The sequence below is a fragment of the Rana temporaria genome, chromosome 3 (assembly GCF_905171775.1).
Source record: "Rana temporaria chromosome 3, aRanTem1.1, whole genome shotgun sequence".
In the NCBI taxonomy this organism is placed as follows: Eukaryota; Metazoa; Chordata; class Amphibia; order Anura; family Ranidae; genus Rana; species Rana temporaria.
This window is the reverse complement of record NC_053491.1, coordinates 361,260,113-361,274,004: the sequence shown is the minus strand read 5'-3', so window position 1 is coordinate 361,274,004 and position 13,892 is coordinate 361,260,113. Positions and strand designations below refer to the sequence as shown.

Sequence of the window (13,892 nt, the reverse complement as noted above, 5' to 3'; positions counted from 1 at the left end):
TCCTTTTTACAAACAGCTTTGTCAGGAATACAATTTAAAGACCTCAAATACTAGACAGCGAAGTTTACAGATGGTGTACTCTGATAACTTTATGACCAATACTTGAACTCCGTGTGATTTTAAAAGCCTAAAGTCAGCCACAAATGGACCGAAATGCAACACATACACACACGCACCTTGACTAATGCATGTCCAAGCCTTAGACCTGTCCACACCATGCGTTTTTTGGTGCTTTTTGCAGACACGCACTACAGTTCATTCAACGTGGTTTCCCATGGGACACATTCACATCTATGCTTTCTCAGCTACTGCGTATTATGGGGAAATTTTGTAAATGCAAAACTGTGTGCATAAAAGCATGTATTGCATGTGTAGTAGTGATTTTACCGCAATTTATTTATTTTTTATCGAACAGCAAAAATTGGCAAAAAAAAAAAAAAAAACACAAATCGCTGCAAAATGACCAAAAGTAAACGGCATAGGTGTGAACCGAGCCTTATGCCCTGTACACACGATCAGCGTTTTGTCGGAATAAACTGACGGGTTTCCGTTCAAGCTGTCTTGCATACGCACGGACACGCCAAATTCCGTCCGTCATAAATGCAGTAAGGTACAACACTACGACGAGCCTAGAAAAATTAAGTTCAATGCTTCCGAGCGTGCGTCGAATTGTTTCAGACCATGAGTGTTTTTTTTTCTCTCTGTCGGAGTTCCATACAAACGGATCATGTTCTCTTTCCAACGCCGTCGGAATTTCAGACAGAAAAATTTCGATGGGGCATACACACGGTCGGAATATCCAATGAAAAAATTCCATCAGACTTTCTCCATCAGAAATTTTGATCGTGTGTACCAGGCATTAGGCCTGGTTCAAAACTTTGTGTTTTAGCGAGTTCATTTTTGCAGAAATGCACTACAGCCCATTTAACATGATTTCCTATGGGTCACGTACACATCTGTGCGTTTTCTACCTGGGTGTTTTTTGGAAAGGGTCAGAATCTCGCCCCCCCACCCCAATCCCGCTGCCAGAACACAGCACTGTATATAGCGTAAGCTACCCACATTTTATACATCGCTTCCAGCTGCTGCTCCCCCTTCCTTGCTGGTGCCCCTTAGCAGGCTGTGTGCTGTGGAGGCACCGATGCAAGTGCAAGTCAACACTCTGGATAACTCCAAACAGCGGTTTTGCTTCATTGAAACATGAATTACAGCCAACACGTTTCAGACTTAGTCATGGCTGACCAGTACGGGTGCACTCCCAAGCCAAATTGATAGATGCAACTCAGCCACACTCCCCACTCCCTCACAGGGCGACTAGCAGCAGCCAAAGCCAATGGCAAATGCTGCTCCCAGAATCTCCTGAGACCAGGAAGAGAGCATTTGGCCAAGCGTTTAAAATGATGCATTCTCCAATACCGGTTTTCCCTCTCCATAAACGACCTTTTAAATTCATAACCACTTTAAAACTTCACTAAAGGCTGGAGATCGGCGATATTAGCTATTACATTTCTAAGTACATTGCAGAAACGCCAAAACAAAAAAGGTGTGAAACCATTTACAGTTTGCTTCCTTGCAGCATGCTGTCTAGAGAAAGAACATTGGTGTAGGTGTGAGCAGTGGTCTCTCTGCAGAGGTTTCACACACCATTCTGCGTCAGAACCAGAGATCTACATTTAGTTACGCCACTTCTTCCTCTTGATTGAAGAGCTCCAAGCTTGGACTCAGCCATAGCCTGGGGCCCAGGTAAGTGAGTGAGAAACATATAGCGCAACACATGCGAACTGAATCGCCTCTGTGCGCTTAGTATCCATTCCCTAAACTTTTGCCCTCAGAAAAGATGGGTTTTGATTTTTTTTCTGAAGGCCAGGTAATTCATCTCCAATCGGATGCTGGTTGGTAGCGCGTTCCATAGTCTAGGTCCTTGGACTGCAAATCTTCGTTCTCCTTTGGACTTGTATCTGGCTTTGGGTATCTGGAGTAGATTTTGGTTAGTCGATCGCAGAACGCGATTGGGGTTGTGAGCTTTTAATTTTTCGCATAGATATTGGGGGGCATTTCCTTGAACACACTTGCGTCAGACAGAGCCTTGAAAGTGATTCTGTCTATTACTGGCAACCAATGAAGGGATCTCAGAGAAGGTGAGATTGATTTCCCAGTCACGAGTCGAGCGGCCGTATTTTGAACGACTTGCAGACGAGTGATTTGGTACTTTGGGAGTCCGAGATAAAGGGCATTTGCATAGTCAAGTCTATGTCTTCTTTCGGGATAAAGGGAATGAGTCTGCGTAGTAGGCGCAGCAGATGGTGCAGATGGTGCGATCCGCTGACTACTGACCCTATTTGTACATCCATTGACATGTAGGTGTCAAAAAGGACTCCGAGACTTTTGACTTTGGTGCTAGGGGTGATGATTTTACCCAGAATGGGCGGGGGTGTCCATGTTGTTGCGGGATGTTTCTTTCGATTGGCACGAAACAGAAGGGTTAAGGTTACTCTTCGTCATCCAATTTTCCATCTACAGTTCTACAGTTCCTCTTTAAGGACTTGTTCACACAAACAAGCTTCCCTGAACAGATGGCCACAGACATACACTGGGAGACCGTGCCGATGCGCAGATCTGGTCTTTTTTTTTCTCTTTTGATCTTTCACAAGTGACATTTCAGTTTTATTCACTGCAGCAACATTGCAATGTAGTGGTTTGCGTTGCAATCTGCTGCACTTAAAAAACAAAACAAAAAAAAAAAAAAACTTTCAGTTAACACCACCGCAATGCAGTGTTGTGAACAGACACAAACAAAATTTTTGCCTCATCTATGTATGAAGTTTTGAAAATAGCTGCCAGCATTGCCCCAACACATCTGGTGCGAAAAGGCTAAAAAGTGCACAAACACTTTTTGAAGCAGCAACGGGTTTAAAAAAAAAAAAGACACCAAACATAAAAGCAGACATCTTATATGGTTTGTCCCAACCCCCATTGCGTCCCTTTTGCTGAACAGAATCTAACAGGTCTACTGGCAGGATCAACATTTAATAAAACTATACTACAGGAGGGACAAGCAAAGCCAATGCCATTATTTTTATCATAGTTAAATTATTACGGTTATTGTCTCTTGTCAATACGGTACCTGAAATCCTGCGTGCACCAACCTTCTACACTGTGCCGAATGACAGCTCAAGCTTTGGTTCAGGAGTGCCCAGCTGTGACATGCTGGAGAGGTGGAGTAGCCAGGACAGAAAGCACACAAATTCTGGGAATATCATCAAGGGACAACAGGAAGTACAGCTTGTTCAACACAACAAGAACATGCGATAGATAAGAAGCAGCAACAAAGTCACACCATCTACTTTGACCAGTCCCTGTTTTGCACTTTGTCCTACACAGGGTACTCAAAGTTCACATGACCATAAAAACAGATTACGTTCTCAGAAGTGCATTCCATCTCCGAGCCTTGCTGTACCAGTACTGTAAATGCTGGCAACAGCACAGGAAAGTTGCTGGACAAAAATAAGTGCAAATGTGCACCTGCGAGACATAACCAATCAAAAAGCAGCTTTCATTAGCCCGACCAGACAAAAACCAGATAACTGACTGGCTGGCTGAGGAGGGGTCATTCACAGCTCTGCCTACTAAAACTATTTTTTTTTTTTTTTTTTCTGTTTAGTGGTCCTACAACAGGCATATAGGCAAGGACTTTAAGCCTTCACTAGTTGCAAGTTTATTCTTGGTCAGCGACTCAATAGGCAATGAGGCCATAAAATGTGCATGACAGCCAGGGACTTTATATGACAGCTTTACCCCAAATAAGCCTGAGCAGTTTTTGCTATAAGACTGCAGCTTGAGACTCTAATGGCATCATTTCCACAAAATCGTAACTATTAAAAAAACTCCTCACAATAGATTCTAAGTTGCCCACAAACATTAGATATACACAACTGCACAAGCTTCTTTAAAATTGGACAACTGCTATGCAGTACTGCCTGGCTGTACACTAAATGGAGTGACCGGCTTTTACACAAACAAGGGGTATTGTACAATCAGACAAATTGTGTGTGTGTGTGTGCGCGTGCACGCGATCGTCCAGTTTAAGCCACAGGAAAAAACACACAAAAACGCGCGCACACACACACACAGCCATTTTTTACATGTGCACTTCCAAGCATGCACCTGTGACTCATGGTCCCACAACTGTTGATTCATCACAGCATGAATGCAGCCCACTAATTATCTCATATGACCCATAAGTGGCCCCCCTCCTTCCCCATCACGAGTTGGGTAAACAATGGATCAGCTCACTGTCATGTGATCATTGTGAACACCGGGGAAGGGTCATATGGGGGGCCAGGAGAACATACAGCGATTACTGCTAGCAGCAATAGGCGCTGGCAATAATCGCATGAAAAATCCGACAGTCTAATTGTACCCACGATGATTGAGTGATCTACTTAAGTACAATCAGCCTGCCAATACATGGTTTGAATTTTGTCCAGTCCCTGCTGAACTGGCAGAGAATCAAAAAAAAAAAAAAAAAAAGAAGAAAGACAAACATAAAAAGTTAAAAAGTTGAGCGCAACAAACAAACAAACACACACACACACAAACACACAAACAAACACCACTCCTTTTACAGCAAGAAAAAAAAAGCTTACATTGTCCTGGTCGGAAGATGGAGGGGAGTTGGCCAGGAGGACACACTTATCGTCATATTGGTCATTTTGTGAATCCGTGCCCTCGGAGGTGACTGGCATGTGTCCTTTACGCAGTCTCAGGACAGACTCCGGACTGGCAGCTCTCCCCTCCTCCTCTCGATCTTGTGTGCTCATGGGATGTGGGGGCCCCTCCGTATCAGACGTTTTGCTGCTTGCACGGGCAGCGCCACGCGGAAGATCTGAAATAGAAAAAAAAAAAAAAAAAAAAAAAGTTTAGTCTGTTAGCCAGCATGCAAAAAAACAAAACAAACAGGACATCTGACACAAGCCAACAAAAACAAATGCAATACAACACACAAAAAAAACAGAACAGATTACCAGGGCACTGGTGACACGGGAACATTCTGGGGGAACGCAATACAACTCAGGAAGAGAACTGAACATGCATCACCTTGCTTATATACACACCGATGTGCAATAAAGGTTACTGATTTACCCTTTATGATGGGTCTGCTTATCGGCACTTGGTGACACAACATTAAACCCTAGTACCCAGTAAATACATTAATATGACATGATTGTCACAAAGTCAAAGTGCTTAGTAAACTGGCCTGTAATTTTACAGGTGGCAGGAGCAGACCATTGGGTGGCAAGATACACGCAATTAATATTCTGGCCACACTCACTGCCATTTTTATCCACTTCAGCTCATGTTCTTGCAGTCCTACTGCCCCAAGTGTGCTTTACTGTACTCTAATCAAGTAAAATAAAATTGCTTGAAAAAACGCCAAATACTAAGAAAATAATTCAACCCATTTCTATGATCACAGAAGAACACAACACGTTTCGATCTCATCGTGCAAAACCTTGTACAAGCCATGTTCTATGCGATTCAAAACGCATCAACGTACAAATGTCACCACACACACACACACACAATCTGACAAGGATATCAGTCATGTGGCACAAAATAGTAGCGCTGTGTTCAGTGAATGAACAATTCTAACTCAGTATATGAGTAAATAACCCTGTGAAAAGTATATCACACGTATACTGAATAAACAAAAAAAATTGCATATATAGTGTAAAAATTTAAATATTAATAAGTGTTCATAACGTTCATCCAGTGGTCAAAAAACAATAAGTGATAACCACTCAAAACAAGTCCACAAGTGATTAAACTCATAGGCCCGGATTCAGAGAGATCGGCGCATCTTTAGATAGGCGAAGCGCATCTTATAAGCGCTACGCCAAAGTAACATTGAGAGGCAAGCCGAGTATTCACAAAGCACTTGCTCCCATATTTACGCCAGCGTAATGTAAATGGGCCGGCGTAAGCCCGCGTAATTCAAAGTAGCAAGGCAGTGGGCGTGTTGTATTATAATGAAGCGTGACCCCATGCAAATGCATGGCCGAACGAACGGCGCATGCTCAGAATCACGTCAAATTTACTCCCCAAGATACGCCGGCTCCATTCATGCGACGTGAACGTAACCTACGCCCAGCCCCATTTACATACGACTTACGTAAACAACGTAAAATTACGACGCTGTTCCCGCGCCCAGCCTCATTTACATACGACTTACGTAAACAACGTAAAATTACGACGCTGTTCCCGCGCCCATACCTTAACATGACTTACGCCTGCTTTATGAGGGGTAAACTTACGCCGACGTACGCCTTACGTAAACAGCGTAGCTTACTGCGACGGGTGCAAGTACGTTCGTGAATCGGCATATCTAGCTCATTTACATATTCAAACGCGTAAATCAACGGAAGCCCCCCTAGCGGGCCAGCGTAAATATGCACCCAAGACACGACGGCGTAGGAGACTTACGTTGGTCGTATCTTGCCAAAATTCAGGCGTATCTGCTTTCCTGAATAAGCGTATAGATACGACGGCGCACATTTGGACTTACGACGGCGTATCTGGAGATACGTCGTCGTAAGTCCTTTCTGAATCCAGGCCAAAGTGTCCACTCAATCTGCTTTGAAAATCTTGCTCGAGACCTTCCACCACACCATAAGTGCTCAGTGACTTCACACCCCAAGGAATTGCGCCTACCAATAGGATATGCCTTGCACTCGCATGCTAGTGAAGTATATCAAAACTATTTATTAAAAACAGCACAAGTAGCCTTCACACATTGCACTCACATCTATCAAAGCAAATAGAAGCACTTCAGCAGTAAAAATCCAAAACCAGAGACAAGCTTGCAGTGGCACCGTGATGTACTATGGTCTCGGCGGACCCAGAGTAAACCATAAGTCTCACTCCCCACTCCGCTCGCCTCTCCACTTCAAAACACTGGACACTTGGTGGCCAGTAGTCCGAACGTTGTGGAGCATGAATAGCTTGCCGTGTAACCACTCCGAGCAGTTTAGTCACTCTCCAATAGGCTACACGTCTAGTAACCTCCCCTTTATACTACGTCCGTCCTTCGACCCGGACGTGTATCATATTGCGCCTGCACGCGTTCAGCCTCCCATGACCATAATACATCAGGTATGACCCCACTTGCAGTGACCACAGGGAGCATGAGCATTATATAATCGTTAGTTATAACCCACTATACTCGTTCATGCTCTAAACCAGTGGTCTCCAAACTGCGGCCCGGGGGCCGGATGCGGCCTTTTGCTTGCATTTATGCGGCCCTTGAGGTACCTTTCCTCTCACTGATACAAGACACCATTTCTCCCACCGACACCAACAATGGGGCATAATTCTTGGTGGTGACAACAACGGGGCACCACTTCTCCCATTGACACCAACAATGGGGTTCTATTCCTTCCACTGACACCAATGATGGGGCATTTTTCTCCTACTAACACCGACAATAGGGCACTCTTTCTCCCACTGATACCAATTATAGGGCACTATTCATCTGATACGAATGATGGGAGACTATTCCTCCCACTGATACCAACGATGGGACACTATTCCTCCCACTGATGCCAATGATGGGGCACTATTCCTCCCACTGATGCCAACGAAGAGACACTATTCCTCCCACTGATGCCAATGATGGGGCACAATTCCTCCCACTGATGCCAACGAAGAGACACTATTCCTCCCACTGATGGGGCACTATTCCTCCCACCGATACCAATGATGGGACACTGTTCCTCCCACCGATACCAATGATGGGACACTGTTCCTCCCACTGATACCAATGATGGGACACTGTTCCTCCCACTGATACCAATGATGGGACACTGTTCCTCCCACTGATACCAATGATGGGACACTGTTCCTCCCACTGATACCAATGATGGGACACTGTTCCTCCCACCGATACCAATGATGGAGCAATATTCCTTCCCTTTATACTAAAGATGCATTGTTTACTCCCACTGATGGTTGTACTCCAAATTGCCGCAGTCCGGCCCCCCTAAAGTCTGATGGACCGTAAACCGGCCCTTTGTTTAGAAATTTTGGAGACCCCTGCTCTAAACCATTACGGCCTGTCGTGCATAATAGGTAAAAGTGCATTAATACTCATAATATTCCTTACACAGAATAAAAAATGCGTCACCTAGGAAGCATATTAAAAAATATTTAAGAATAACAATCAATACGATCATATGCTAATGGGTTAGAAAAAAGAAAAAAAAACGTATGCCAATACACATTTTTTATACATACGTATGCTGTGTACTCATTATACACAGCAGCAAATACAAAGTCAAGAAGTTTAAAAAATAAAAATCGCATGAGCCCAACTGAAGTTCCAGTTAGTGTCCAAATATAAAGCAGTCTCACCAGGCCCCAGAGTGACCACTCTGGCCGATTTATTGTAAAACGAGCATGGTCAGACACACCACCTCTTTTTCTCTCCATGACAACAGATGTAGCCACTCAGAGCCATCATTGAGCACTGGAGAGGGAGAGCAGAGCACAAAGCTAATTTTCACTATGGGCCATTTAAAGGGGTTGTAAAGGTTTGTTTTGTTTTTTTATTTTTTAAATAGGCTCCTTTAAGCTAGTGCATTGTTGGTTCACTTATCTTTTCCTTCAATTTCCCTTCTAAATTGTTGTTTTCTTTGTCCGAATTCTCACTTCCTGTTCCTCCTCAGTAAGCTGTTCTGACTGACTAACCCCCATGAATGATGGGGGCAAGCTTACCGAGGAGAAACAGGAAGTGAAAAATTCAGACAAAGAAAAAAAACAAACATTTAGAAGGGAAATCGAAAGAAAAAAGGTTAGTGAACCAACAATGCACTAGCGATTCAGTTCGCATGTGCTGCACTATATAAGTTTCTCACTCACTCAAAAAGGAACCTATTTAGGGAAAAAAAAACCTTTATAACCCCTTTAACAATTCTCAATGAGGTAGGTCATTTTTCTAGTGCAAAAATTTTAATTGCTGCACGCAAAAACGAACTGCCCACAGGGGTACACAACAAAGAACATGGCATTAAGACACAAGTAATATCTTGTGCAACTAAACGTGGCGAATTTTGCTGGACACAAGGAAGGGGTAACTTTTAAATGCACTGTACTAAGAAACAAAACAAAAAAACAAAAATGAAAAACGGGTCTAAAAACTTTCCCTGTAAACAAAAACTTTGGAAGTCTTATGCGCAGTAGGTACACACCAGGTACGTTTTCCTGCCGACAGCCCTATGTTAGAACAGCTAGCTGGGGTTCCTTTATAATCAATCGGGGGTGCTGATTGACTATTTATGAACCCCCTTTCCCCCTTTGGAATTGAATCATCAAAGGCTATAAGCATACCTTTGATCCTTGTCTAGTCCAATTGTGTTAAAGTGGAGGTTCACCCAAAAACTACATTTTTAACATTAGATTGAGGCTCGTTTTGTGAAGGGGAATCAGGTGTTTTTTTTTAAATCGAAGCAGTACTTACCGTTTTAGAGAGCGATCTTCTCCGCCGCTTCCGGGTATGGGCTGCGGGACTGGGCGTTACTATTTGATGGACAGGCTTCCGACGGTCGCATACAGCGCGTCACGATTTTCCGAAAGTAGCCGAACGTCGGTGCGCAGGCGCCGTATAGAGCCGCACCGACGTTTGGCTTCTTTCGGCTACTCGTGACGCGCTGTATGCGACCGTCAGAAGCCTGTCAATCAAATAGGAACGCCCAGTCCCGAAGACCATACCCGGAAGCGGCGGAGAAGATCGCTCTCTAAAACGGTAAGTACTGCTTAGATTTAAAAAAAAAAAAAACACCCGATTCCCCTTGACAAAATGAGCCTCAATCTAATGTTAAAAATTGTTTTTCGGGTGAACTCCCACTTTAAGAATTAAAATTCCACCGACTTGTTTCACAGTTATGAATGTCAGAACATTTTGTACCTATGGCTACAATATCTGAAAACAGACCCCCCCCCCCCCCCCGCCTTTAAATATAAAATGTGGGGGGGGGCAAGACTTCAAAACGACATGAAGTATTAAAAAATAAAAAAAGAAGATTGGGGAAGCTTTGTGTTAACATTTTAATCATAAGGTATCACATACATCAGTGGCTAGCGGGGAGAACGACAGCGATGACGTACGGATAAGTCTTCACTCACAGCATTGAGGATTGTCCCACTTCCCCCGAAGACGAACCATTTTTCTCAAGGTGGATTTCTTTTTAAAAAAATATAGCGTTGGGGTGACCATAAAAATAAATGAAAAACAATGTCACTAGAACTCACAAAAAAAAAAAGTTCAAAAAATAGAAAGCTTTATTCCTTCTGTGGACATTTCCTGCCAAAGCCAAATATCAAAACTTTTCTTCTAAACGACACCAGAGTGGTTGTACACAGCAACATCAACCCCGCAACACAATTCTACAGTCATCTAGAAAAAGTCAGCAATAAAAATTGTTACGCACCACATGAAAGGCAGAATTTTAGCATCTTTACAGTTTAGGAAACAGCTGATCACAGAGTAATGGTGGCGTATAGGGGGGCCCAGTAATAGTATCCGTTAGAGGAAAAAGTGACTGAAGGAGTTTGCAGTCCTGGAGCAAAATTCTGTAAATCCGCAACGAAATAAAGGACGCTTAAAGAAAAATCTTTGGTTTAGTGAAGAGTTGCTGGGAGAAGCGAGTCTGCTGACGTTCTGAGAAGTGCTCTCTTGTCTCTGTACACATCTGCTGGAAGGGGAAACATTTAACAGGGCACGCTCTGTTTCAGATAAAGCACAGCCAACCATCTGGGTCCTAAGTGCCTCTCCTGCACAGGCTCTGACCTCGGAGAAGATTCTGCCGAGCTGGCAGAAAAGGGCATACCCAAAACACACTGCACTGCCAGGGGGACGCGAATCACATGGCTTTCATAATCAGCAGCTTAATATGCAAGAAAAGTCCTAGGCATTAACGAGGAAAAGGCGCTCAGAGCTGATTAGCCAACTGGCAGAGCAGGGCAGGGCTTAGGAAGCGAGGGGGGTTGGAGACAGCCACTTAGAAATGCTCAGCAATAAGTTGTAAGGGGGAATTAGATACATTCAGAGTATCCAGCACACTTCTAATTCATATATGAATGGGAGTTAGGGACCTTAGATTGTAAGCTCCTTGAGGGTAGGGAACCCATGTGAATGTACAATGTATATGTAAAAGCGCTGCGTAAATTGATGCCGCTATAGAAGTACCTAATAAGTTAAATATTTCATTTTTCACACAACTGTTCTGCTGATAAATTCTGGTTCAAATTTATGAGATTTAAAATGAAAAGTTGCTACATCTGAGCTCCAGCTTTTCAGTCCAGTTGTACAGGTTCCTCTCCTTACTGCACACTCTAGGCCTCTCACAGTGTGCATAAGACACTGCAGCAATTAAAAGCCTGCCCAAGGGCCCTTTTACACGGGCAGACCGCCCAGGTCCGATTTTTAGGCGGACCTGAACAAGTGCTCCGTGCACCTCTATGGAGCCACGGATGTCAGCGGTGACATCCGACCCACCAAAGTGTGACGGAGGAAAACCCTACTTTTCCCATCCATCTGGCGGATCAGATAACAACGGAACGGACTCTACGGTGCGGAGACAGACCTGTCATCTGCCTGCTCAGCGGGGATCGACGGAGCGATCCCCGCTGAGCAGAGCCTGCACATGAACAGCCCTATGTGAAAGGGCCTCAACTTCCTGGTTGGAGGACACCCATCAATCACTTTCCCCCACTGCCCGACTGTCCCTGGCATGCCCCTTTCATTCATTGGATTTCGGTGCTTTCAATCAAGGAGGCTCAGCTTCACACGTGGGCACCATCTAGGACAGTCTGCATGCAAATGGTGAAAAGAAGGGGAAAAAAAACGCTCAATCCTCCCATCAAGGTATTTTTAATATTTGCTCAACTCCTCCCAAGAGCCAACTCACTGCTTACATCATGGGTGAGGACTTGTAAAAAAGGTTTAAATTTTCACGAAAGGATTTACAGACAAAAAATAAAAAAACACCCCACGACCTTCACGTAGCTGTGACGGACGGGTCACCATTATTAAAATGAATGTCCTCCCTAGGATGCCTTCCTTATAAAAATGCTGCCCATAACCTTTTGCTCAGCTTCAGAGCATGCTCATAGGATGTGTGTGGAATGGGAGGAGGAAGCCACGTATAGCAATGGCCATGCTTCAATGATCCAAAAGGGTGGGTGGTTGGTACTCCATGACTTGAGACAACATTATAGGACTATTGCTCTTCAATGCATTTTGAATTGGAGCTTCAACACTCATACCAAGCTATGGGTCTCCTTTGAGAAATGCCTGGTGGGCCGTAATCTATTCTATGCCCGATGGTTGCCCCAAGAATAGAGGGTACCGTCAATGACATTTTCAAATATGACTAACACTGTGCAAGTCTGGGACTGCCTTAACCAATTGTTTTCTCTGGCTCCCTCTGTATCCCAGTAGGTGGCTTCCTGTGGAATGCATGTTTTTTTTGGACCATGGCAACCCTAGCTGTGGTAAATTTTTAGCCTGCAGGCTGCTCTCTGGGCACCCTTAGGGAAGGATTTTGAAGTTTCCTCATAGATTTTTGGTGGCACAGGTGCATTCCTTTGCTACCTGTGGATTCTCTATTAGGACACTTTCTACTCATACCCCATTTGAGTGATTGTTTATAAAGAGCCCTACCCACCTGGTTTCGGAACTCTATAAAAAAAACGACAGAGTTACACCATCACTGCCACAAAACCAGCTTTTATTCAAGAATGGGAGCGTGACCTTGGAACAGAGTATTCAGATGACCAAATTACACATCTCTACCAATTAACGCACTCTACCTCTACTGACTGGAAGACTCAGGAGACCAATTATATCTTGCTGACGCATTGGTATTGTGTACCTTCAGCCTTGTCACGCATATACCCTTCAGGCACAGGTCTTTGTTGGAGAGGTTGTGGCCAGCGTGGTATTCTCCTGCACTCGTGGTCGAAGCGTCCCACGATTCGTCCTTTATTGTCAGATAAAAGCCGTTTTGGATGTAGATAGCCCATTGTCCTCAGGTCACTTCCTGCTCCATATTCCAACTCTACTACTTGGTCATTAAAAGCCCTACCGCATCTTTTATAATGTGGCTAAGAGACCGATTTCCATTTACTTGAAAAGGGCTCAGGTTTCCAATCGGGAGGCAAGGGGAAAAAAATCATAGATGCGGAGGAGTGGGTGGCGACATGCAAGGACAGACAGGAGTGCTTCTCTAGTGTTTGGGCGACTAGTTTAGACGTAGCTTTGTTGGCGTTAGAGCCCTTGCTAAAGTTACCTACTTGATACTACAGCCACTACCCAAATTTTGTTCTCGTATTTTTCTTGGCGGCTTATGTTTATTACTGCTTTTTTTTCCTCCCAGATTGGTGTGGGTGTCTGCAGTCCTGGCACATTTTGAATGGGCACCTTATGGTTATATACGATGTTGTTTTGAGTTGAGGCGACGCTTTGGTACAAGTTTTTTGTTAATCCTGATGCAGATTGCCTGTGTCCACATGATTTGCTTCCGCTGGGATGGCCCTCCGCTTAGGTTGGCACTGTCTGTATGGGGGAAGGACTTATGCCGCGTACACATGGTCGTTTTTCGGCATGAAAAGAAAAAAAAAAAACGACATTTTTCAGCATGTCCAAAAAACAAAGTTTTTCCAACTTGATCATTAAAAACGACGTTGCCCACACACCATCGTTTTTAAAAAATGATGAACAAAGCGCGGTGACGTACAACACGTACAACGGCACTCTGAAGGGGAAGTTCTATTCGCCTTTGGGCTGCTTTTAGCCGATTCCTTGTTAGTAAAAGACGATTCGCGCTTTTTTGTCT

The 13,892-nt window shown here is 44.1% G+C and overlaps 1 protein-coding gene across 6 annotated transcripts in view; it reads right to left on the bottom strand.

The window, feature by feature from the left end:
* ADIPOR2 (adiponectin receptor 2) overlaps window positions 1-13,892 on the bottom strand; it is a 100,856-nt gene that overhangs the window by 52,208 nt on the left and 34,756 nt on the right. The window contains exons 1-2 of one of the 6 annotated variants that reach the window (XM_040345305.1): window positions 10,485-10,933; window positions 4,647-4,885 (exon numbers count right to left, since the gene is read on the bottom strand). In XM_040345305.1, the coding sequence (XP_040201239.1) occupies window positions 4,647-4,885; window positions 10,485-10,509 (264 nt within the window). In that variant the 5' untranslated portion in view covers window positions 10,510-10,933. The other 5 variants (XM_040345304.1, XM_040345308.1, XM_040345309.1 and 2 more) reach the window with 5 other exon arrangements.